The sequence below is a fragment of the Crocodylus porosus genome, unplaced genomic scaffold (genome assembly GCF_001723895.1).
Source record: "Crocodylus porosus isolate Cpor-Errol unplaced genomic scaffold, CroPor_comp1, whole genome shotgun sequence".
Taxonomy (NCBI): domain Eukaryota; kingdom Metazoa; phylum Chordata; order Crocodylia; family Crocodylidae; genus Crocodylus; species Crocodylus porosus.
Genome location: NW_017728907.1, coordinates 23,162,296 through 23,184,864, shown reverse-complemented (window position 1 = coordinate 23,184,864; position 22,569 = coordinate 23,162,296). Strand labels below are relative to the sequence as shown.

The window sequence follows — 22,569 nt, the reverse complement described above, 5'->3', positions numbered from 1 at the left end:
TAGAGATGGCAAAACCCCTTACTGAAAGGAGTAATTCTAGGGAGCAAGGGGAGGGACTTATGGTGGCAAAGGTCAGGGGTTAGGGGATGGGACTTCCAGTCCCAAGATAGCGACCAGGAAGTGGGGCACCTGTCAAGGGGCAGGGCTTCCCATGTGGCCCTTGATGGCTTCCCAAAACTCAGTAAGTGACCCTCCGCCCTAAATAATTGCCCGCCCCTTTATAGACTGTAATTCAGTGTACAGTATGGTTAGTTCTAAATGAGTTAGCTCTGATATGAGAATGAGTCTTGTTGCTCTAGCACAAAACTCAGTATGGCCCAATTTCCCTGTTTTTAGCCCATGCAGAGCTATATGCTGCCATAGCTACATTGCTTTTGGTAGCACAGCTAGCTTGTTTATAACTGCAGTGCGTATCTGATGCTACATCTTAATATGTAGTATACATGTACCCGTAAAGGGTAAGTTGCTTATGAAAGAAAACTTGTTTTCACATGTATCTAAACCATATGGCACACGTTTGGTGCTATGTAAACAGCAAATCCCTTGAGGGGGTTTTGAAAATGGGGTAAAGGTTGGAAATCCAGGCCAGCAACTTAAGCTAAAAATCTTGGTAACCCTGTATGTCGTCTTCTCTCACTCCTTCCCCAACCCTCAAATGGAATAAACTGTGACAGTCTGGAAATTCTCAAGGTCGTGACCATGATTACTACTACAACTTATAAATATGAGGACGTTTTCCAGAAAATTCATTTTTGGAGATGATGTCATCCTTGTGTGCATAGCATTACAATCAGGTCAAAATGAACATGGTGTTCTGGAAGAAAATCTTTTTTATCTGAGCCAGCACTATCAAAGATATGGCTCATGGACTGGATGCAGCCTGTGGAGCCAAACTGCATGTGGCATGTGGGCTAGAGCCAGTATACATGCTGCGTACAGCACGTGGGGTCCATAGCCTGTGCTGCATACAGCACCAGCACCAGACTGGCCCTGCATGCTGGATATGAGAGCAGTGTAGATCAGACCCACAGACCATGATGGAACCAGTGTACAGGGCCAATCTGTGCACTCCCTGGATCAGTCCCATATGCCACTTGCAGCATGTAGGGCTAGGGCAGGGGCAGGCACATGCTGCATGCAGTGCATGGGGGTCATACACTGGATGAGGTGCTCATGCTCGCCAGCTTTGCAAGATGGATTTGGCATACAGGACCAGTACGTTTACCTGACTTGGCCTTTGGACCAGGACTTGTGTCCCTAATCCAGCCTGCAGAGCCAGATGAGTTTGGTACCTCTGATTAATTATATTTAGGAAAACCATGCTAGTTATAGCTATGCATAAAATTTTTTTTCTGCTGTCACAGTGCTAGCCATAATATTGAATAATTTAGATGACATTGTACCTACACACTTTGAAATCTTACTGGTTTGCTTCTAATGGTGCAGCCTATGAATTTACACTTGTATGTTTTACAGAATGCAGAGGTCTTCCTCAGCCCCTCTTAATCCTGGCCTGCTTGATAACACACGGCAAATAATGTTCCTCTGACTCAAGAGCCTGACACTCTTTAATAATTTTAAAAATAAATTTTACTTTCTGGTTCTTGGTCATTTGGTTTTGGAGTATAAAGCAGATGTAATACAATGCACCTTTTTATGACTGTTTGACACCAGTATGGAATCCTTTGAGCCATCCTATTCTCCTGAGCATTGAATGTTTAAGACAAGGGCTTTGATTACATGAAGCTGTTAAGAAATGTGCATTGCAGGATGGAGCATGTGGAAATAAGCAAGACTTGTAGCAGGTTGGCTACAGAAGTTCAGTTCACATCCAATCATTATTATATAGCATTACATTCAATTAAATCCTTTTTTTTCCCACTTTACATCTGGCACCAGTGCAGCATGTGTATTGGACTCCCTGGTAACTGCTGAACGGGAGAGGCAGAAAATGTGTTCACATCATCACAATAAATTATATTCTTTTAGGGGGGATCTTAGGGTAGGAGGCTTGTTTTCAAGTGCAGCAATTGGATTAAACCATACCATTTCATGACTTTAATATGAGTTGAACTATCTTAAACTCAGTGGAACAGCTGGACAATTTAGAAGAAAATGTCAAGAAACACTAACACTGAGGAAGAATGAAAATTTATGAGCATTCTTACTGAGATTATGGGTGTAATCCTTTTGGCTGTTGACACAGCCTTTAATGACATCCCCTCCACTATTTGAAAGTTGTGAGAAACATCAGAGAGTGCAAGTCACTGACAACATGTTCAGTGCAGACACACTGTGAGCATCAACTCAGCCAACACCCAGATTTGCTGGAGGAATGGATAGCTCACCCTTTAATAAGGTTTGCTCTTTGGTGTTGTATCCCTTCTGCCATATATTGTCAGCAGAAAGGGAAGGGTTCAAATAATTAGGAGTTCCTCTTAAAATTAACAAGTACCACCTGCCCAGGAGCCTGGGAAAAAAATTAACTACCTTTTCAGGGCTCCCTTAAGTAATATTTCAGTTGCAGGTTTGGTTAAACCTTGCTGTAACTGGCGGGTGGGGCACCCATCCTTCGTTCAAGTTAAACATAAAAACCATAACTGCATATTACCACATAAAGCAAAGACATATACAAATGCGATGCAGAATTGGAACCGTCTGCACTGGGTTATTGAGTGGTTTTTTTTTTTACATACTTAGGCTCAACCAGACACAAATGATTGCCTTGTCAGACTGAGGGGCTAGGTTCCACCTGATTCGGGGGACATGTAATGAAAAAATAGGAATGCAAGTGAGCCTACAGGTTCAAAATGAGAGAACTGGACACTGAGCAGAGAATCCTGAACCATGCTAACAGTTCCTCAAGGGGCAGAGATGTAACGAGAAATTTTTGTGCCCCACTCAGAAGGAACCTCTTCTGTTCCTGTGCGCTCTAAATTGGTGCCCAAGGCTCCTGTCCTGTTTGTGCATCCTTAGCTACAATGAGGTGCACGACCCTTGCTGGAAGAGGCTTGAAACTATGAAAAGGACCATGACTGTTTTATTTCTTTTGTTCACATACAAGGCTTTGGTGCAATTTTTTTTGTTTGCATGAATGCCAAATATACCTGCCTCCATCATCAATTTCTCCTTCTAAGTGGAGCAGTCTTGAAGACCCTAAATTCTTCTCTTTTTCCCACACACTTCTACCCAAGTACACCCTTTTTAAAGTTTATTATTCATGGTTAATGAATGAATAGTTTTCAGATCCCAGGAATTCACTCAGTTAGATCCATCTCTAATCTCTAGAAGAAAGAAGTGCTGCCTAGTTTCTATGAAAAAATGCCTTGCCACTGCCTCTGGCTGCCATGCCATTGCTGCACAGCTTTCTCTGTATCATCCTCTCTTAGGCTGTTGCTTGTAGCTGTGATTTCAAATCAGGATCCTTGAGCTCCACAAGCCTGTCCACCTCTGTTAGTGCTACTGTAGTGTTGCTGGGTAAGGCACTTTGTTGCTGCCTCTGGACTATCTCTTCTTGTACTGTGGCATCCTGATCATTAAGGATGAGGCAAATTGAGGGGCAGGCGTTATCTAAGGAAGCAGTTGTACTTTCTTATAGTTGTATACGTCTTTTTAGTCTAATATATTGGGTAAGTTTATTCTAAGATTGTATTGTTTCATATAATTTTTGTGCAACTATCCAGAGGTATAGAAAAGAAATTTTGCAATAAATATTAAAAAAATGTTAAAATCTTTATTATTTTTATACTAGTGTAGTTGTTTTTTACTGGTGAAACTAATTGTTAGAAAAATTTAATCTTTTTGCCATCCTTTGCTATTTTGTTAGTTCTTTTTATTTCAAAACTCATCTTGGCACTATCTTTTTTTTTCAGGGTTGGCCTGTGAATCTTTGAAAAAAATCAGTATTGATCAACATAAGTATTTATGGGAAAATCACCAGTTTAGACATGTATATATTTTGAGTTAAGCCTTTAGCCAGTATAAATGAGAGTAGCTCTACTGATTTCAGTTTATCCCAGCATAAGAACCAGTTCTTATTCCATAAAACCAGATATACAGTTTTAGGGAAGAAAGCTATTTCTTGTAGTAGTAATTGAATGTATCTGCTGACTATCTAATCATATTTCATGACAGTGGTTCTCAAACAGTGGTCAATAGCAAGATTGTTCAAATAAGGTGTTCCAATTTTAATGTGATGCATGCATCTTTACAATTTTAAAATAACATATTTTCGCTACCTAGAATAGCTAAATGATTATGTTATTTTCAGTGTTATTCACTTTTTCTTAATGTTTCTTTGCTCTGTAATATTCAGCAAAATGAAACCCATTTAAAATGTCATTTTAATTTTTTACTTTGCAGATCCTAAGCAACCTTGTCATGGAGGAGCTCCTGCCTAACCTGCAGACCATGATCCTGCCTAAAATGAAAGGAAGGAGGAACTACAGGAAGAGGACTTGGTTTGGCGTATGTGTGATCCCTTGCTCAGCAGTTCTTACACAACAGTTGTCCCATTGGTCCTAATGCCATGCTTTATTTATATCTTACTGATTTTAGATTGTAGAAGAAACATACAATTTGGTCCAAGAGCAGGTTTCAGAAGGATTAAGTACCCTGAAAGGAGAATGTGAAGATCTTACAAAGTCTCTTGAAGGAACAGTTCGTTCAGATGTGGATCAGATTTTAAACTCAACGAACTTCTTAGCTGGTAAAATCAAAGGTTAGTGAGGACAAAAGCTCCTGCTTCTAAGCCAGCTGGATTGAAGCAGTTCTTTAGAATCATCTATTACATGTTATCAAGTGCCCACTGGTTTAAGAAGTCTCATGCTTTCAGGTGTTTGATGTGTGGCTCCAACAACCTTTTATGTGAATTGAAATACTTTAGTCCTGATTTGCAGATGTCAGCCCCTCAGAAGTTGGAATCCCAGAAGAAGCATCCAAAATCAGTGGTTACTTCTGAAAATATTGATCAGAGTAGCTAACTCTCCTTTCAGTTTCACCAGCACAGCATTGTCTGAGGAAACGTAGGCAACTGGTAGGGAGGGCACGGGGGGCTCATGTGCTTCCACTGACATGGCTCTCCCCACTGCCCCACTGGTGGTGTTTGCAGGTGCTCGGCAGCTGCATCCCTGCTGCCGACGCTGATGTTGGCTTCTGCGGGTGCCCCCCAGACTCAGGAGGCACCAGTCGCCCATGTGAGGAGGGTTACATGAATACACCCAAAAGGAGAATTTGACTTATTGGTTAGACATGTTCCACATTGGAATTTTCAGTTAAGGCATAAGTGGCCTAATGGATGATTGATGTGAAAAAAGCAGTTGCAGTTTTGTATGGGATATGTCAAATAGCAAGAATTAGATGAGGATTTTGTAGTTATTGTGAAAAAACTCAGAATGTTTTTGTTCAGGTCACTAAATATTCTTATGTAAGGGTGTGTAAGTTATCTTCACTGCAGGATAAAGCTTCAAATGTAGTTAACATGTTATGCACTGTGCCAGAGGTCATAGTGATATTCACAGTATGTCCCAGTGTTTGTCACTACCGTATTTGTCAGATGCTCTTTCCCCTCATTGCAGACAACCTGCTACAACTTGGTTGGATTGGCTATGGGAAAAGATGTTTCCATTGTCCTTCAGACTCCACAAACTCTTCCCATCCTCACTAGAGTTATCTTTGAGGAGGACAAGAGTCTTGAATGACTCTGAGAAGAGTATTCTGGCTAAGTTAATTATTGTCTGTAGGGTTCTAAAATAAAGAGGTCTGAAGTCCTAACAGTTGTCTATTTTATTTTCTAAATCTTCAGCAACTGTTTCTGAGCCTGCCCAGAAGTGCTGCACGGAGAATATCCAACCATTTCTTGCTTCCATATTGGAGGAGCTAATGGGTCCAGTGAGTTCTGGATTCAGTGAAGTCCGTTGCCTCTTTGAAAAAGAGGTTAATGAGATTAGCCGGAACTTTCAGAAAACAAATGATACCACACAGCTAACGGAGGTAAGAGGAGAATGCATGGTCATACATGCAGTAAAGAGTTAAATTCATGGATTCATAGATGCTAGGGTCAGAAGGGACCTTGATAGATCATCGAGTCTGACCCCCTGCCTGGGCAGGAAAGAGTGCTGAGGTCAGATGACCCCAGCCAGATGCCTATCCAGCCTTCTCTTAATGACCCCCAAGGTAGGGGAGAGCACCACCTCCCTTGGAGGCCCAATCCAAATTTTGGCCACCCTTACTGTGAAGAAGTTTTTCCTGATATCTAGACTAAATCTGCTCTTTGTCAGTTTGTGACCATTGTTACTTGTTACCCCAAGAGGTGCCCTGGTGAGCAAAGCATTTCCGATCCTTTGCTGCATCCCCCTAATGAATTTGTAGGTGGCCACAAGATCACCTCTCAGCCTTCTCTAATTGGAACTTAACTGATAATAGCTTTGTTGATTTTACAGGAGTATAAGAAACAATTCCTTGTTTTTGTCAGTGAAATAGTCATATGGCAGTTCAATAGTCCTCAACACTAGAAGTACAAATAAGTTAATCAGCATGTCCCCACAAGCAGTTGTATGATCTTTATATTTCTTTGTTAAGAATTTGCCTCCAGTTGCTTTTTTTGAAAACCCATTTTTTCCTTTTGGGGATGTAGAGTTTGGAGCAGCTGAGAAAACTGCCACTCGACTCTGTGAAAATGGAACCTTGCTATCTTAAAGTCAATCTCCTCCAGGAGCTACTCCAGGACCTCAAGAGTCGCTTTAAGTTCTACTATATAGACTTTGTAATTCAGAAGACACAGAACTTCATGCAAGAGGTACAGTAAGATTCAATTTTTTTACTTTGACAAAATGGATTAGGGGCATGTGTAGATGAAACAGGGTCCTAAATTGAAGTGGTGGATTTAAAAAAACACCACTTCAATTTAGGGCTGATTAAACCCCCGTGTTGTGCACACACCCTGCTGACTTACCTGCCTCTCTGGTGGGAAAGGGAGGGAGAGCTACTGGCAGGTGGAGCAGTACCTGGACTGCAGGGTGGGTTGGTGCTTCCCTCCGCAGCAGCGGCGCCCCCCCAGGCAGGACCCACCCACAGGCACCCAGCTCAGGCAGTCCCGGGGAGCATCGCAGCCATGGAGGGAAGCACCGGGTCCCCGCGCAGCTCAGGCAGGCAAGCTTTTTGGGGGTGGAGATCAGTCTCACTGCTTTTCTTGGGCAGAGCTGTTTTCCCTGGCTGCTGCCAAGCTCCCTCCATGGCTGTAGGGGCAGCAAACTAAAACTCCTTGAATGAATGCCCCAAGTCATTTAAGGTGCATTACACCGCCAAATTTCCTATAGCAGCTGGAATTAATGTGCAATACACTGCCAGGGTGTGCAAACACTGACACCATTAAAGCAGTGCAAAAGCATTTAGCCCACTTTAAAGTGTCATGCATACACACCTCTCGTTTCATCTATACATGGCCTAGGATTCCAACAGAGTATTAAAGACAGGGCACATGTTACCCTTTCTGCTCAAGCTGGCCTAGTTGGCAGTCAAGCATTGAGCCCTATATAGATACTATTTCTCTTAGTATCTCTTCTCTGCCACCATTAGATACAGGATACTGGGCTAAATAGACCTGTATTCAGACCCATTATCTCATTTCTTATTTTCTTAACTTATGTGGAGTCAGGAGATAGGAAGCCAGAGGAAATCTTGCTCTGGGGCTCAGCGATGTGTGTGTGCTGTTCTAGAAGAGAAGGTGCCTTGGACTCTTTTCAGAAACAGTAGTTGCAGAGTTTTGCATCACTGGAAAAGGACAGAGAGCAGTGGAGGCATCAAGAGGAATTAGAAAGCAAATGGAAACCTCATTAAACACAGATAATTTCCAGCTGCAAAAGAGTTGCTATAAAGTGTTTCATTAACTTACGGCTGGTTTTTAGTATATCACTAGATAATATGAAAATTTCACAAAACAGGAAGCTTCTAGATTATTAGTATTCCTTGAGAGGACATTGTACTTTTCAGCTATCTAATTTTGGGGGATTAATTGCTAATTATATTATGAGGGAAACTGTCAAAATAGTTTTTTTTTTTTTTTTTTTTTTTAAAGGCCTCATCTTCTTTGGACAGCTAACACCTGATCCACAAGACCCTGAAGTCAAAAGCAGTCTTCCATTGACTACTCCTGAGCTTTGGCTCGGGCTCCTGAAACACAGAATTTTAAATCTAGTTTACTGTTTGTTGTCTACACCTTGTTTGGCTTGTAAAATAAGGCCAGCTCTAGGGTAGATGCTTTTGCCATTATAGTAATGATGGCTAGAGGTGTGATTTTATTTATTTATTGTAATGCTTCTATGAGAGTGAAAATCCCTAGTGTAAACTAATTACACTGGCATAAAAATGTCCATATATCTTGATTTGCTCAGGGAACCACTATAAGCCATTCTAGCGGAGATGTTCATGTGCTAATGTAAGTTGCATCTACACTTGGGTAGTTTGACAGTATAGCTGTATTTGTGTAACTCAATGTTTCTTGACATTTGTAGGTTTACTTGTGGGTCAGCCACTTTCATGTACAGCACCCCCCCTCAGCAGAACCAGGTTCACAATACATATGGAAACATGAATCCTTAGCATTTACCATCTTTGTCTTTATTTCTAGCTTATGGAAAATGCTGTTTATACTTTTGGACAGCTGTTTTCTCCAAACCTGCAAGGAGACATAGCAAAAATTGCAACAGCCATTGAAAAAGTGAAACTGAGAGTACTAAAGGTAACACTTCTCTGGGTCAATTGTATACCAAAACGCTAAGGGATCAGGCTTGATTATCTTTTTGTAGTAAATAAAGGGTGCATTTTGTCCTATTTAATACTGAGAAGGAATTGTTTTGTGCCATGTAACAGAAAATGTGAATTTAATAGCATTTGATAAAAATTAAATGACTATGCAAGTAGCAACATTATGGAGAATCATGTTTTCCATCTATGATGGGGATGACTGGAAGCAATAGTAGTAGTATTCTTCCTTAGCCGTGCTTTAGAGATAGTAGTTAATCCCTACAACACCAGGTGGAAAACTCATCTCTGTGTAGACTGCAGGAAAAGGTTTGTGCAATATATCAAGTGCCACATAAACCCTCAAAACAGTGATTAAATAGGATTAATGTGGTGCATGTGCTAGCCATCTGTGTAGGATTGAATTTCAGTCTGTGTGAGCAAGGATATTAATCCTGTAAAATCATTTGTACTTGGAACCCAAGAGAAATTTTGTGCAGAAGGCTGGCAGGATTGGTGTCCTATATATTACGTCCATTTTACAAGTGAGGGCAGAGACCACAGATTTGCCTAGAGGATATTAATGCTAGAGACTAGATTAGAAGACAGGATTTCCTAACTCCAATTTCTGCACTCAAGTCTCTGGACCATGCTTTTTTTTCTAGTCACATGCTGTTACAAGTAGTTGAGGAAAAACCATATGGATAAAATGTTGGCCAAACCTAGATATTTTTTGCATTTCAAAATAGTTTGGCTAATTCTTTTAAATATGTATGACATTATTTGCATGAACAGTGCCCTCTTAGGGTCAGATCCTCAGCTGGTTAACTTGCTGTAACTACAGTAAGTAGCAAAGCTATAAAAATGTATTTGTGTATGCATATATTTATGTATTTATATATTTATAGCAAAGCTATGAAAATGTATTTATGCATTTTATATTTCTGTATTTATTTATACAATTTGTATGCTGCCCTTCCCAACAACAGCTTAGGGTAGCATACAGCAAAAGTGAATAAACAAAGCAAAATAACAAAATAAGCAGACATCCACTAAACAACATCTCCACACTGCATGTGGTGCTTGTTCTTTGCTGGTGTGCCACATGCAGTGCCTACTTCAGACAGTCTGGGACTCATGCTCTATATGGTGCCCATTGCTAGTGACAAGGCAGCAGGACAGATGACTCATATGAATAATTGTTCCAAATATGTTTTTCCCATTTATCTGGTTTTGACAGCAATATGACTATGACAGCAGCACTGTCCGGAAGAAGATATTTCAGGAAGCATTGGTAGAGATAACATTACCCACAATGCAGAAGACACTGGCTTCACTATGCAAACCAGTAAGTTACTTCACTGCCCTTTGTTTAAAAAAGAATTATGAAAGCGATTATGGAATTTATATACTGATGGCTAAATCTTAGACATCTAATACTGATTAGCCATAGGTAGTTGTGTAGAGCAGCTATACGTAGGGCCAAATGACCAAGGGTGGTCAATTCGGTTCATGAGGAGTAGGGAAAGGACAAGAGATGTGGCTGTGATCAGGGTGCGGGGCATAGGGAACTGTAGTAAGTCCATGGCCACGGGGCAGCCAGGTGGCCCCTGTCCAGCTCAGGCTTGGCTGCAGCCCTTCCCTTGAATCTTGCCCACCATGCCTAGCTCTTAACGAAGGTTATAAAAGGGAGGCTGCCTGTGGACTCTGCATGAGCCAGAGTGTGTGTCATTCCCCAGTGAGCCTCTCCTGGGTCCCCTCAGTCAGTCTTGCACCCTGTGCTAGCAGGCCCTCTCAGCCTAGCTGTACTTCTGCTGGGCACCTGTTGCCTTAAGGGTTCCTCGCGTGGCTCTGTACTTCCCCTATACCATGCCTCAAGCCTCACAGGTGTTCTCTGTCTGTGATGTTGCTTAGTTATGAACTCAGCCCTTCTCCAGGATCCCAGACCCTGCTGGTCCAACATGCTTCCCCTTCTTTGGGCTTCCAGACCCCCTGGACCAACTTGCAGCCCTTCACTGGGCTCAGGGACCTTCTGATCCAGCTTAGCTTTTCCCTGGGCACCAGGATGCTCTGTGGGCTCAAAATAAGACAAAGGCCACTTGCTTGTAAAACAGTCTTTCTCTGCCTGGGGGACTTGCCTGGGGTCTCTTTGGGTCAGGTCAGTCTTTCATTAGCCCCCACAAGCAGTCTCACAGGCTGAGAGCTCCCTTAAAGGATCAGGTACACCCCAGTGCCCTGCTACAGAAACTCATGCAAATATGCTCTCTTTTCACATCTTTTTGTTAACCTTATGTCCAGGCCTGTCACATCTCTTCCATACAGCTGGAGTACTGGGAATTATTCCAGCTCTCAGGCCTCTGTAAACTCCTTCTAGTTCTAAAATGTATGGAGAGATGGGAAAGGACTTAAGTCCCTGTTTTTTGGGTTTTTGGGAGGGGCAGGGATTGTATTTGTATTTGTGTCAGATTATTTGCGTATTGATAGAGATTGCTGTTTATGAAGTTTAATGGTGAGACAATCACTGGGGGAATCCCTGCCCCGATCAGTCTTCTTGCAGGCTGAGGGCAAATCTGGGTCTGGTTGTGCTGTTCTTTTCTCTCTGCCTGACAGCCCTGCACCCGCAGATCTGTCTTCAGGTTTCACAGCGCTATGGATATTCTGTTCAGCTGAAAGTCTGTCCATCACTGAGGAACTTTCCCCTGCACTAGGATATTGGCAAATTGCTCTGCATATTCAGTGTCTGCCCTGGTAATTTTCTTCAACTCAGAGTGCCAGATAGGACAAAGGAAGCGTGACAAACTAGGCAGACATACATGTGTAACTGCCAAAAACTTGTCTTCACATGACTCTTGTAACTATCTCATTCTAATTGATTGCTTAACTTGAGATGCTTTAACTAATTTGTAAACATTACTGTGGACACTCCATGTTTGTTACAGACTACAAATGTTTGCTCGTAAGCCTGGAGCAAATATATGCAGACTACCGTTGCTAGGTAACACAACTTATAAAAGTTCAGTATAGACATATCCAGCATTGCTGTCCCAAGAGTAAGGCTCTCTTCCTTACTTTGTCCCCAGATAAAAACTAGAGACCTTCTTGGTTTCGTTTGGGAGCCCAAAAGGATTGCACGTGTTCTTAATTTTGGACTACAGAAGTAATGAGTCCCAACATTTTTCCCAGAATTAGGAGTGTGGAAAGACCACTAATCTTAGTGGTTTCTCGCTATGCTGTGTCTGGCGTACTGTGACCTGATGAAGAATGTCTTGCATTTAAGTGTTCGTCCAACTTTAGCCTAACTACAGAGTTGGTCCAATAAACGGTATCGCCCTAAGAAATCCTTGCAGCTGATCTTGTAGTAATTTCAACTCAGAATTGTTCTGTATACAGTTAAAATAAATGAGAAAGAAGAGGCTTAGAGGTGTTTAGCATACTGAAATATATTGGTGGCATTGATCGCTATGTATTTGTCACAATGCAAGATCTAGGACTACTCAGTTTTGGTGACTGCATATGGGAAAGACAACATGTGAAATATATAGCAGATATGAGAAATTTAAATAGCTAGGAGACTGATTTGCATGATTTTTATGATTATATGTCCATTGGCTTGCAAGCATGAATCATGTAAATATTCAAATTTATGCTTTTTTCTATATTGAATATTTTTACACATTATATACATATTTTAAAGGGATGCCTTTCTATTTCTTTTCATATACCCAAACTTAATGGTTTTCCTACTGTTTGTAAACTATTGACAGTACATCCAGGACTACATATTTATTAATAGGTATTAATCAATGTTTCATCACATTCGTTATACTGGAGAACAAAGTCTTCGTTTTTATCTATTGATCTGGGCAGTGCATAAACTTCTACCAAAACTCAAGTTCTTCTTGCTGGACATTGTAGTGTAAATCAGGTCTCCATGTAAATTAGCAACCAATTCTAGAACTGTTTGATTGATTGATGAAACCTTTACAGGTACTTTTCAGCTAATAAGCCAACAGAGATGTCTGTTTTGAGATCATGGTTCTGATGATGCTGGTATCTTACACCTAGGCAGAAGTCACCATAATCACTTCACATACTGCCATCTAGTGGTAATACTCATCTGCTAGACAGGCTGTATACGAAGCACTGAGTTAGAAGCATTATATATACTCCAATAACAAATCTCTGCCTCTCCCACTATTTTTTTAACAGTGTGCGTACCTTGGAGGACAGTTTTTGGCACAGTTATTTGCTCACCTGCTGCTTATTTAGAATCTAAGAATTATTATTTAGTGTCCTAAAACAATGTATTCTAATGCTTACAAAAATCTAGAATTCTTGGTTTCAAAATGATACCTTTTATTAGACCAACTGGGAAATCACAAGGAAATTGTCCCTTTCTGCAAGCTTTCAGGATCAAAGTCAGGCTCTGGGAAAAGTACAGATGGTACAAGATTGTAAAAAGTCCCCATAGGTAGGAAATAAACTTCATTTTTGCACAGAGGGAGCTGAAGATGGAAGGCTGTCCCCCTCTGGGTTCACGAGTGTCCCAATTTTCTTGCGATTGCTTGTCGCAAAGGGACAATTTTCTTGTGATTTCCCAGTTGGTCTAATAAAAGGTATCATTTTGGAACCAAGAGTTCTAGTTTTTTGTATGTCTTCTTGTCTCAGACCAACATGACTACCAAATACACTCCTTCTAATGCTTATGAACTCTAAATTCTTTCAATACAATATGGTAAGTGTGATTTAAATACATGATTCTGAGCATATGCAACTAATTTAACCCTAGAGAACTAGTAGCATTGATATATCTCTTAAATGGGAGCTAGTAGGGTTCTGTTCCATGTTGGGGTGATGGATTCTTAGGGACTTCAGAGCGCTACATTTTTGGACTTCTTTTCCCTTCTTGTTTCTTTTCACAGGAGCTGCAGAAATATGAACAGTTTATCTTTGCAGATTACACCAGTGTGATACAAGTAGAGAATGTCTATGAAGAAATTTTATATCACGCCTTGCTTGATGAAACCTTAAAAGGTACGAATAGGTCTGAGGTGATAGCAATAATGCTCAGTGTGGGTCTGAAGCCAGTGGGAGCTCTGAGGCTATAAACAGATTTCAAAGATTTCATAGACGTTAGGGTTGGAAGGGACCTTGTGATGTTGCCAAATGAAGTAGATTAGCTGTGGCAGGATGCATCTTGCCTGACCCTGCAGAATAATGGGAGACATTCTCCGCTTACAGAGATGCACCTTGGAGATTCCCCATGGCATGTTTCTGCAAGCTTGGGTTTCTTGCTTGGAGAGACATGCCCCGGGCAATCTTTAAGTGGGGAAAGTCACTTAAAGATGCATCTCGCAGTTTTCCCCCAGGACTTGTCTGTAAGCATGGAGCTCCAGCTTACAGAGATGTGCCTTGTAGATTCCCTTGGGCACCTCTCTAAGCATGGAACTCCAGCTTTCTCCACTTGTAGAGGCATGCCCTGGGGAATCTCCAAGGCATGTTAATCTGGGAAAGCTGGGTTTCCATGCTTACAGAGGTATACCGAGGAGACTGCCCAGATCATGTCTCTGTAAGGGGAAAGCTGGGCAGTCACTCCCAGGGCCTGATCTTACAGGAAGATTTGGGGATATGCAGGACTAGGCCTCTCAAGCTATGGAAGCACCTGCCTGAGGCTGACAACTCTGGGCCCTAAAGCAAACAGGTGTCTGCCACAATAAAGTGACAGAAAGTATTACCATCTTTGTACGCACACATTTTGAGCATCTGTGGCACGACAAGGTGTATGGATGTCTGTTGGCTTGGCCTGTATGCTGCAGTAGAAATTTTTGTAGTGGCACAAGGACAGCTTGTTTCCTCCCTGGGCTATCTTGCTCAGATCTAGGTCCCAATCTTCCTAAAGACTGGAAGCATTAAGATTCTGGGGCCTTAGTTCAGCTCATGACAGAGATAGGGCAAGCAGCTGTTTGAACAGATATTAACTTCATAAAATCTTGATATCAAGAGCCATTTTTGGCTAAAATGTTTCTCTACTCAGGATTTTGAACCTTCAGTGTACTTTGGCTCCAGATGACCAGATAGCCCAGCAATTCAATATTTGCAGAGAATTAGTAATGTCTCATGGCTGTTGGACTAAATTTCTCAGAATTAAATATTCTGTCAAAAATATGATCGCCACCATAGCAGTACTCTGTATGTGCCTGTGTCTTTGTGCACGTCAAAGATAGAAACAAATGTTGATAATATATATCTATGATAAAAAAAGATGTTCTGTATTCCACAACCAATTTTAGATGGTCCCCTGGTTGTACTGCTGGCCCCAAATGTAGGTTTTGTAATTTATATATTGTGTACAAACTCTCAATGAATCAAATTGTCCTTATAATATCTTTAATTTCAATTAAAATAATTTTGGATTTTAATGTCCCCCTATTGCTATGTGAAACCAAACACTAGTATTCCGTTAATGCAAGAAAAATGGCAAGTATAACTTCCTAATCAAGTTTTCGTGTTCAAGATTAATAAAATGTGCAGCAAAAGTTAAAATGAGGCTTTTATGAATAATTTATAACGTTTGAAGGGTTGGAGAGTAAATTCTTTATTTAGAGTGTTCTTAAAATGTCAGGTTTTTCAAATCATTTTAATCTTTTTGTCCTAATCAGTGATAAAAGAAGCTGCCAGCTTGAAGAAACACAACCTTTTTGAGGACAGTCTCAACATGCCTTGTGAAAGTGTGTCTAGTTTAACTGACTTGAAGACCCCTTCAGGATCAACACAAACCACCCCAGCTAAGAAACCATCCACCACCCTTACGGAAATATCAGATACTGAAACTCAAAATGAAGAGGTGCTTGTTTTGGCAGAAAATATTTCCCAGGAAGAATGTTATGATGCTGGAAAGGCAAATAATGAAGGAACAACTGTCGACATGCCTAACATTCCTGAAAACATTAGTGAAAAAATGATCTTTACAGACACAACTGATAAAAAGGAGTCCCAATCTTCTACTCCTAGGGAAGAAGAGGCTGTAGAGGAAAAAATAATTTCCCAAAATGAAAATACAGTGGAGGCAGAGTTTGGGGGGAAAACTGAAAAAGAAAGTCAGGTACAAGAAGAGGCTATGGAGGAGAAGGTAACTTCCAAGAACGAAAATGAAGTGGAGGCAGAGTTTGGAGGGAACACAGAAAAAGACAGTGGGGTACCAGAGGAGGCTGTGGAAATGAAGGTAAGTCCCCAGAATGAGGATGGAATGGAGGCAGAGTTTGGTGGAATAACCGGGGAAAAAAGTCCACTACAAAAGGAGGTTATGGAGGATAAGATCACTTTACTTAACAAAAATGCAGTGATGGCAGATCCTGCCAATAGCACTGCAATAGAAAGTCAGGCTCAAGAGGGAGCTGCGGAGAAAAAAGACAGCGTGCAGAGTGAAGAGGCAGAGCTGGCAGGGCATCTTGAGAGAGCAAGCCAGGCACAGCAGGAGGCTGTGGAAGAGGTGAGTTCCCAGGTTGAACTTGTAATGGAGGCAGAGATTCATGGGAATGTTGAAAAAGATGATCAGATGCAGGAGGAGGGTATTGTTGAGAAGGTAAGTTCCGGAAGTCAAGATGCAGGGCAGTCAGGGTTTGGTGGCCAAACAGAAGAATTGGAGGAGAATGTAATTTCTCAGAGTGAGGATGCAGGGAAGGCAGAGATTGCAGCTAACGCTGAAAAAGAAATTCAAGTACAGGAGGAGGAAGTGGAAGAGAAGGTAAGTTCTGAAAAAGAGACTTCAGAGTTTGCTACAGGTGTGGAGGAAGTTGATCAGGTAAAGCAGGAGGTAGTGGAGGAACAAGTAAGTTCACAGCATGAAGATGCAGTGGAGGCCATGTCTACAGGGCAGCCTGAGAGAGAAAACCAGGTACAGAGCGAGGCTGTAGAGGAGAAGGTAAGTTCTGAGAATGGGGGTGCAGTGGCAGCAGAGATTGCAGATAACATAGGGAAAGAATGTCTAGTACAACAGGAGGAGGTGGAAGAGAAAGGAAATTCACTGAGTGAGGATGTAGAAGAGTCGGTGTCTACAGGGCAGCCTGAGAAAGAAAGTCAGGCTCAAGAAGGGACAGTGGAGGAGATTTTTATATCCCAGAGCGATGATGTGGTGGAGGCAGAGGTGACTGATGTCACTGAGAAAGCAAGCCAGGTACAGGAAGAGGCAGTGGAGGAGAGGGTAAGTTCTGGGAAGGAGGGTGTGGTGGAGGAAAAGATTGCCAGAGACCCAGGGCAAGGAAGTCAGGTAGAAGAGGAACCTGTGGTAGAGAAGGTAATTTCACACAGTGAGTGTGCACTGGAGGCTGTGTTTCCAGGCCAGCCTGAAAGAGCAGGTTGGGTCCAAGAGGAGGCTGGAGAGAAGAAGCTAAGTTCTGAAAATGGTGTAGAGGTTGCAGATAACAGTGGAAATGAAAGTCAAGAAGAGGAGGAGGGTGTGGAGAAGGAGGTAAGGCTGCAGAGTGAGTGTGCAGGGGAAGTCGGGTTTTCAGGGAAGTCACCTTATAAAGAAGGTGAGGTAAAAAAAGAGGCAATGGCAAAGATGGCAAGTTCTGGGAATGAGGGTGAAACAGAAATAGAGTTCACCAGGGACACTGAGAAACAGTTTCAGGTTCAAGAGAAGATACCAGAGGAGAAGGTAAGCTCACAGAGTGTGGATGCACTGGAGTCTGTATCTGCAGAGCAGTCTAATAAAGAAGGGCAGGAACACAGGGAGGCAGTGGAGGAGAAAATAAGTTCTGAGCATGAAGAGGAAGTGGAAGTGGAGATTGGAGATAACACCAAGACAATAAGTCAGGTGCAAAAGGCAGTTGCAGAGAAAGTTCCTGCCCAGACACAGGATGCAAGAGAGGCAGAGTTTTCAGGGCATCCTGGTGAAGGAAGTCGAGAGCAAAAGGAGGTTGTGGATGAAAAAGTATACTCTCATAGTGAAGATGCAGGGAAGTTGGAAATTACAGGAAACACTGAAAAAGAAGGTCAAATACAAGATGAGGGCATGGACCAGAAAGTAAGTTCCCAAGGTAAAGGTCCAGTCGAGTCAGAGATTAGTGAAGAAATAGGCAAAGAAAGTCAAGTACAAAAGGAGGTTATGGAGGAGACAGTAACTGTGTATAGTGAGAATGCAGAGGGGGCAGACACAGCTGGGAGTACTGATAAAGGAAGTGAGATCCCCAAGCAAGTTGCAGAACAGGAGGTAAGTTCACAGACTGAGGCTGCAGCAGAAGCAGTGTCTCCAGAGAAGCTTGAGAGAGATAGTCAGGGTCAAGAGGGAGCAGTGGTAAGGAATTTAATATCCCCGAGTGAGGAAGCAGTGGAACCAAAGACTGAAGATGTCACTAAGAAAACAAGCCAAATACAGGAGGAGGTGGAGGAGAAAATAGATTTTGAGAACGAGGTTGCAATGGAGACAGTGTCTGCAGGGCAGCCTGATATAAAAAGTCAGGTTCAAGAGGAACCAGTGGAGGAGAAGGTAAGTTCTGAGAAGGAGGGAGTGGTAGAGGCAAAATTTGCCAGTAACACAGAGAGAGAAGGCCAGGTACTGCAGAAGGAAGTGGAGAAAAATGTAAGTTCACTGAGGGAGGATGCACTGGAGACGGTGCCTGCAGTCCAGCCTGAGAACAGAAGTCTGGCACAGCAGGAGGCAATGAAGGAAAAGGTAAGTTTTCAGAGTGAGGGTGCAGTGGTGGCAGAGATTGCAACTGTCACTGAGAAAGAAAGCCAAGTGCAGGAGAAGGAGATGGAGGAGCAGGTAAGTTCACTGAGCAAGGATGCAGTGGAGGCAGTGTCTACAGGGCACCGTGATCCTGAAAGTGAGATTCCAGAGGAGGCAGTAGAGGAGAGATTAACTTCCCACCAGAGTGAAAATGCAGTGGAACCAGAGACTGAACCCATTACTGAGAAGGAAAGTAAAATACAGGTGGAGGTTGTGGAAGAGAAAGTAAGTTCTCAGTGTGAGGATACAGTTGAGGCTATGTCTGCAGGGCAAACTGATATAAAATGCCAGGTTCAAGAGGAGACAGCGAAGGAGAAGGTAAGTTCTGAGAAGGAAGGTGCAGTGGAGGCAGACTTTACTAGTGACACGGAGGAAAATGGTCAGGTACAGCAGAAGGCAACAGAGGAAAAAGTAAGCTTGCTGAGTGAAGATGCGGTAAAGGTAGTGTCTGCAGTGCAGACTGATAAAGGTCATGTAGAGCAAGAGGAAGTAGAGATGGTAAGTTTGCAGAGTGCAAGTCCAGTGGAAGCAGAGTTGGTGGATGTCACTGAGAGAGAAAATTCAGTACAGCAGGAGGAGGTGGAGGAAAAGGTAAGTTCAGTCAGTGAGGATGCAGTTCAGGCAGTGACTACAGGGCAGCCTGACAAAGAAAGCCAGGTTCAAGAGGGAGCAGCAGAAGGGAATGTAATATCCCAGAGTGAAGAGGCAGTGGAAGCAGAGTTTGAAGATGTCACTAAGAAAGTAAGCCAGGTACAGGAGGGGACAGTGGAGGAGCACATAGGCTCTGAGACAGGGGGTGTAGTGGAGGCAGAGATTGCCAGAGACACAGGGCAAGGAAGTCCGATAAAGCAGGAGGCTGTAAGATCACAATGTGAGGATGCAGTTGAGGCGGTGTTTGCAGGGCAGCCTGACAGAGAGAGTCAGGTACAAGAAGTAGTGGAGGAGAAGGTAACTTCTGTGAATGAGGGTGCAGTGGAGGCTGAGGTTGCAGATAACATTGACATGGAGAGTCAGGTTCAAGAGGAGGCAGATGTGGAAGAGACAAGTTCTCAGAGTGGGAATGCAGCAGAGTCTATGTTTGCAGGGCAGCCTGATAAACAATGTTATGTACACCAGGAGACAGGGGCAGAGCAGGTAAATTCCAAAAGGGAGGATGCAGTGGAGCCTGAGTTCGTTGAGAGGACAGAAAAAGTGAATAACATACCAGAGGGGGCAGTAGAAGGGAAGGGAAGTTTGCAGAGTGAGGTTGCAGTAGAGGCAGGTATTGCAGATAACACTGAGTGTGATAGGGAGGTACAGGAGAAGGATATGGGGGAAGAGGTAGCTTCCCAGACTGAAGATGTAATGGAAACAGAGTTTGGTAAGAACACAAAACAAGAAAGTCAGGTTCAAGAGTGTGAGGCAAGTTTAGAACATGATGTTGCAGTGGTAGATAAATTGGACAAGAGCACTGAAAAGGAGAGTCAGGTTCAAAAAGAGGCTGTGGAAGAGAGGCGAAGATCCTGGAGTCAGGGTGTAGTGGAAGCAGATATTGCAGACAACACTGCAAAAGAAAGTCAGGTAGAAGAGGCAGCTCTGGAGGAGGAGGTAAGTACCCAGAGTGAAGTTAGAGTGGCTGAAGAATTGGACAGGAGCCCTGGAAAAGAAAGTCTGGTTCAAGAGGAGTCTGTAGAGGAAAGAGTATGTTCACAGAGTGAGGGTGTGCAGGAGACAGAGTTGGAAATATACCTTGAGAACAAAAGTCAGGTACAGAAGTGGGCTATGGAGGAGGTTATATCTCAGAGTGAGGATGCAGATGAGACAGGGACTGCAGATAATGTGGAAGAAGGAAGTCAGGGGCAGGAGGAGAGTGTGGGAGAAATGCTGAGTTCTCAGAATGAAGATGCAGTTGAGGCAGAGTCTGGAGGCTGCACATTAGGAGTCTGTCAGATTCAAGAGAAGGCTAGGGAGGAGAAGCTAAGTTTCCCAAATGAAGATGCTGTGGAGGAGGAGTTGGGCAGGAGCGATGTCAAAGGAAATAAGGTACAAGAAGTGACTGTGGAGGGAAAGATAAGTTCTGAGAGTAAAAATGCAGTGGAGACGGAGTTTGGCAAAGAAAAAGAAAACCAGGTGCAAGTTGAGGCTGTGGCAGAGAAGGTATGTTCGCAGAGCAAGGGTGTAGGTGAGATGGAGTTTACATGGTATCTTGAGATAGAAGTTCAGAAACAAAAGGGGGCTTTGGAAGGACAGATCAGTTTTCAGAGTGAAAATGAATTGAAGGAAGAGATTGGTGAAAAAACAGAAAAAGAAAGTCAGGAAACGGAGGAAGCCCTGGAGGAGAAGGTAAGTTCCAAGAAGGAAGGTATAGTGAAAGTAGAAGTTAGGGCAAACACTGAGACAGATTGTAAAGTACAAGAAGAGACTGTGGAAGAGAAGGTAAGTTTGCAACGTGAACATACAATAGAGGCAGAGGTTGGGGGAAACACTGGACAAGAAGAAGAGAGATCCCTTACAACCCCTGATAATGCAAATGGTATAAGCGACTTGCTGATGGTGATAGCTGACCCAGCAGCCGTTGCTCCATATGAGAACAAAAAAGAAGTGGTAAATGAATGTAATATTTTAAAGTTGCAGGAGCATGGTGAAGAGTGTGATGAGAACAGCAAAAATAAAGAAGAAGGTCAAGCAGATAAGTTAGTAAGTAAAGAAGTTGAACATACTGAGCTCAAGATGGATCAGCCATTTTCATCCAGTTTGGGGACAGATGATGTGAATGTAGTGATCCTCTCAGAGGAGGGTCAACACGGGACTCAAGCAGAATGTTCAGAGACTTCCAAAGAACTGGGTAGACCTCAAGAGGCAAATGCAGAAGTGGAAACCAACCAAAGTGTCTGGTATACAGACAAGGAAAGTTGTGAAGGTCTTGATAACAAATTGGAACTACAGGAACTACCTGAAAATGTAGTCGGGGACAGAAGATCTGACCTGGAGGAAGAAGGAGTACATCACACTCAGGCTGGGCCAGTGGAAGCTGGTGCTGAGAGCTTTGCTGATAATTCTGCTGAAAGTCCCGATGCAACAAGAATGGAAATAACCATTTTGAGAATGGAAAACTTAAGAATAGAAGTGACTGATGTGCTAGAAAAAGAGGAGGTGAACAGTGCTACTCCAGTGGGTAGTAAATCTGTTGCTGACGGGGATGAGTGTAAGCTAGTAGACATGCCTTCAAGTGCTGAAATCACAACCTCGATGGGAAGTGAAATTCTTGCAGAGGAGAGCAGGGAGGGTAGTTGTACAGAGCAATGCTCTGAATAGCAGGAAGTGTCTTTGGTTTTCAGAAATATGCAGCCCAACCCTTCAGCATTTACTCATGCCTGTAGTACCCTTGAAGTGAAAATGCTCATGTGGTAAGGGCTGCAAGAATGCGTTGCCAACTCTTGCAGTTTTGTCAAGAGTCTCACAATATCTGGGGGGGAGAGGGGATCTAGTGATCCAGATGCTGGAATGGGGTTATTGCCTGAGAATCTCAGCTTTCATTTAACAAAAAAAAGTTCTTGGCTCATGGTTGTAGAGAAAAGCTTGAGAATGTGACCTCAATTCTTCAAATCAAAATAATTATTTATTATTTTATTTCTAAATTCCCCATTTTTAAGATAAACTCATGCTTTTTATGAGGGGGGGAATGACTTGTGATGCTTGTGATTGGCAATATTGCAACAGTTTGTAGGAGATCAGTAAATCAACATGTGGATAAAAGAATTCATATAGGACTCAGGTGCAGTACAAAGAAGATATTTAAATCTTTCAGATAAGTAATTAAATGAAAAATGAATAAATTTATTGGATGGTTCATCAACCCAGTTGCATGTAAACTTTGAACTTTACATGCTGACCAAATTACTAAAATATTTTAAAGTTTAGACAGATATTATAGACAATGAAGTGTTCTGATTTTGTTTTTCTTTTTGCTGTATTTAAAACTGGGATAGCATTGGGAGCAGGTTTCTCAATCCCACTCTGCACTTCTGCGTTATATGGCCTTTCAGAGTGCTTTACTGCTAGTTCTTTTTTGTTATTAAGAGACTGATGAGAATGTTTACAGTAGCTCCAGCTATGATGAC

At 42.4% G+C, this 22,569-nt stretch overlaps 1 protein-coding gene across 1 annotated transcript in view; it reads left to right on the top strand.

Moving 5' to 3' along the window:
- Positions 1–21,763, top strand: part of FAM129A (family with sequence similarity 129 member A) — a gene marked incomplete at its 5' end in the record, with an annotated part of 60,167 nt that extends 38,404 nt beyond the window's left edge. The window contains 9 exons of the mRNA XM_019530590.1: positions 4,363–4,467; positions 4,558–4,720; positions 5,804–5,991; positions 6,635–6,796; positions 8,627–8,737; positions 9,980–10,087; positions 13,662–13,773; positions 15,399–15,892; positions 16,883–21,763. Of these exons, the coding sequence (XP_019386135.1) occupies positions 4,363–4,467; positions 4,558–4,720; positions 5,804–5,991; positions 6,635–6,796; positions 8,627–8,737; positions 9,980–10,087; positions 13,662–13,773; positions 15,399–15,892; positions 16,883–21,763 (6,324 nt within the window). The remainder of the gene's footprint in view (positions 1–4,362; positions 4,468–4,557; positions 4,721–5,803; positions 5,992–6,634; positions 6,797–8,626; positions 8,738–9,979; positions 10,088–13,661; positions 13,774–15,398; positions 15,893–16,882) is intronic.
- Positions 21,764–22,569: the final 806 nt, after the last annotated feature.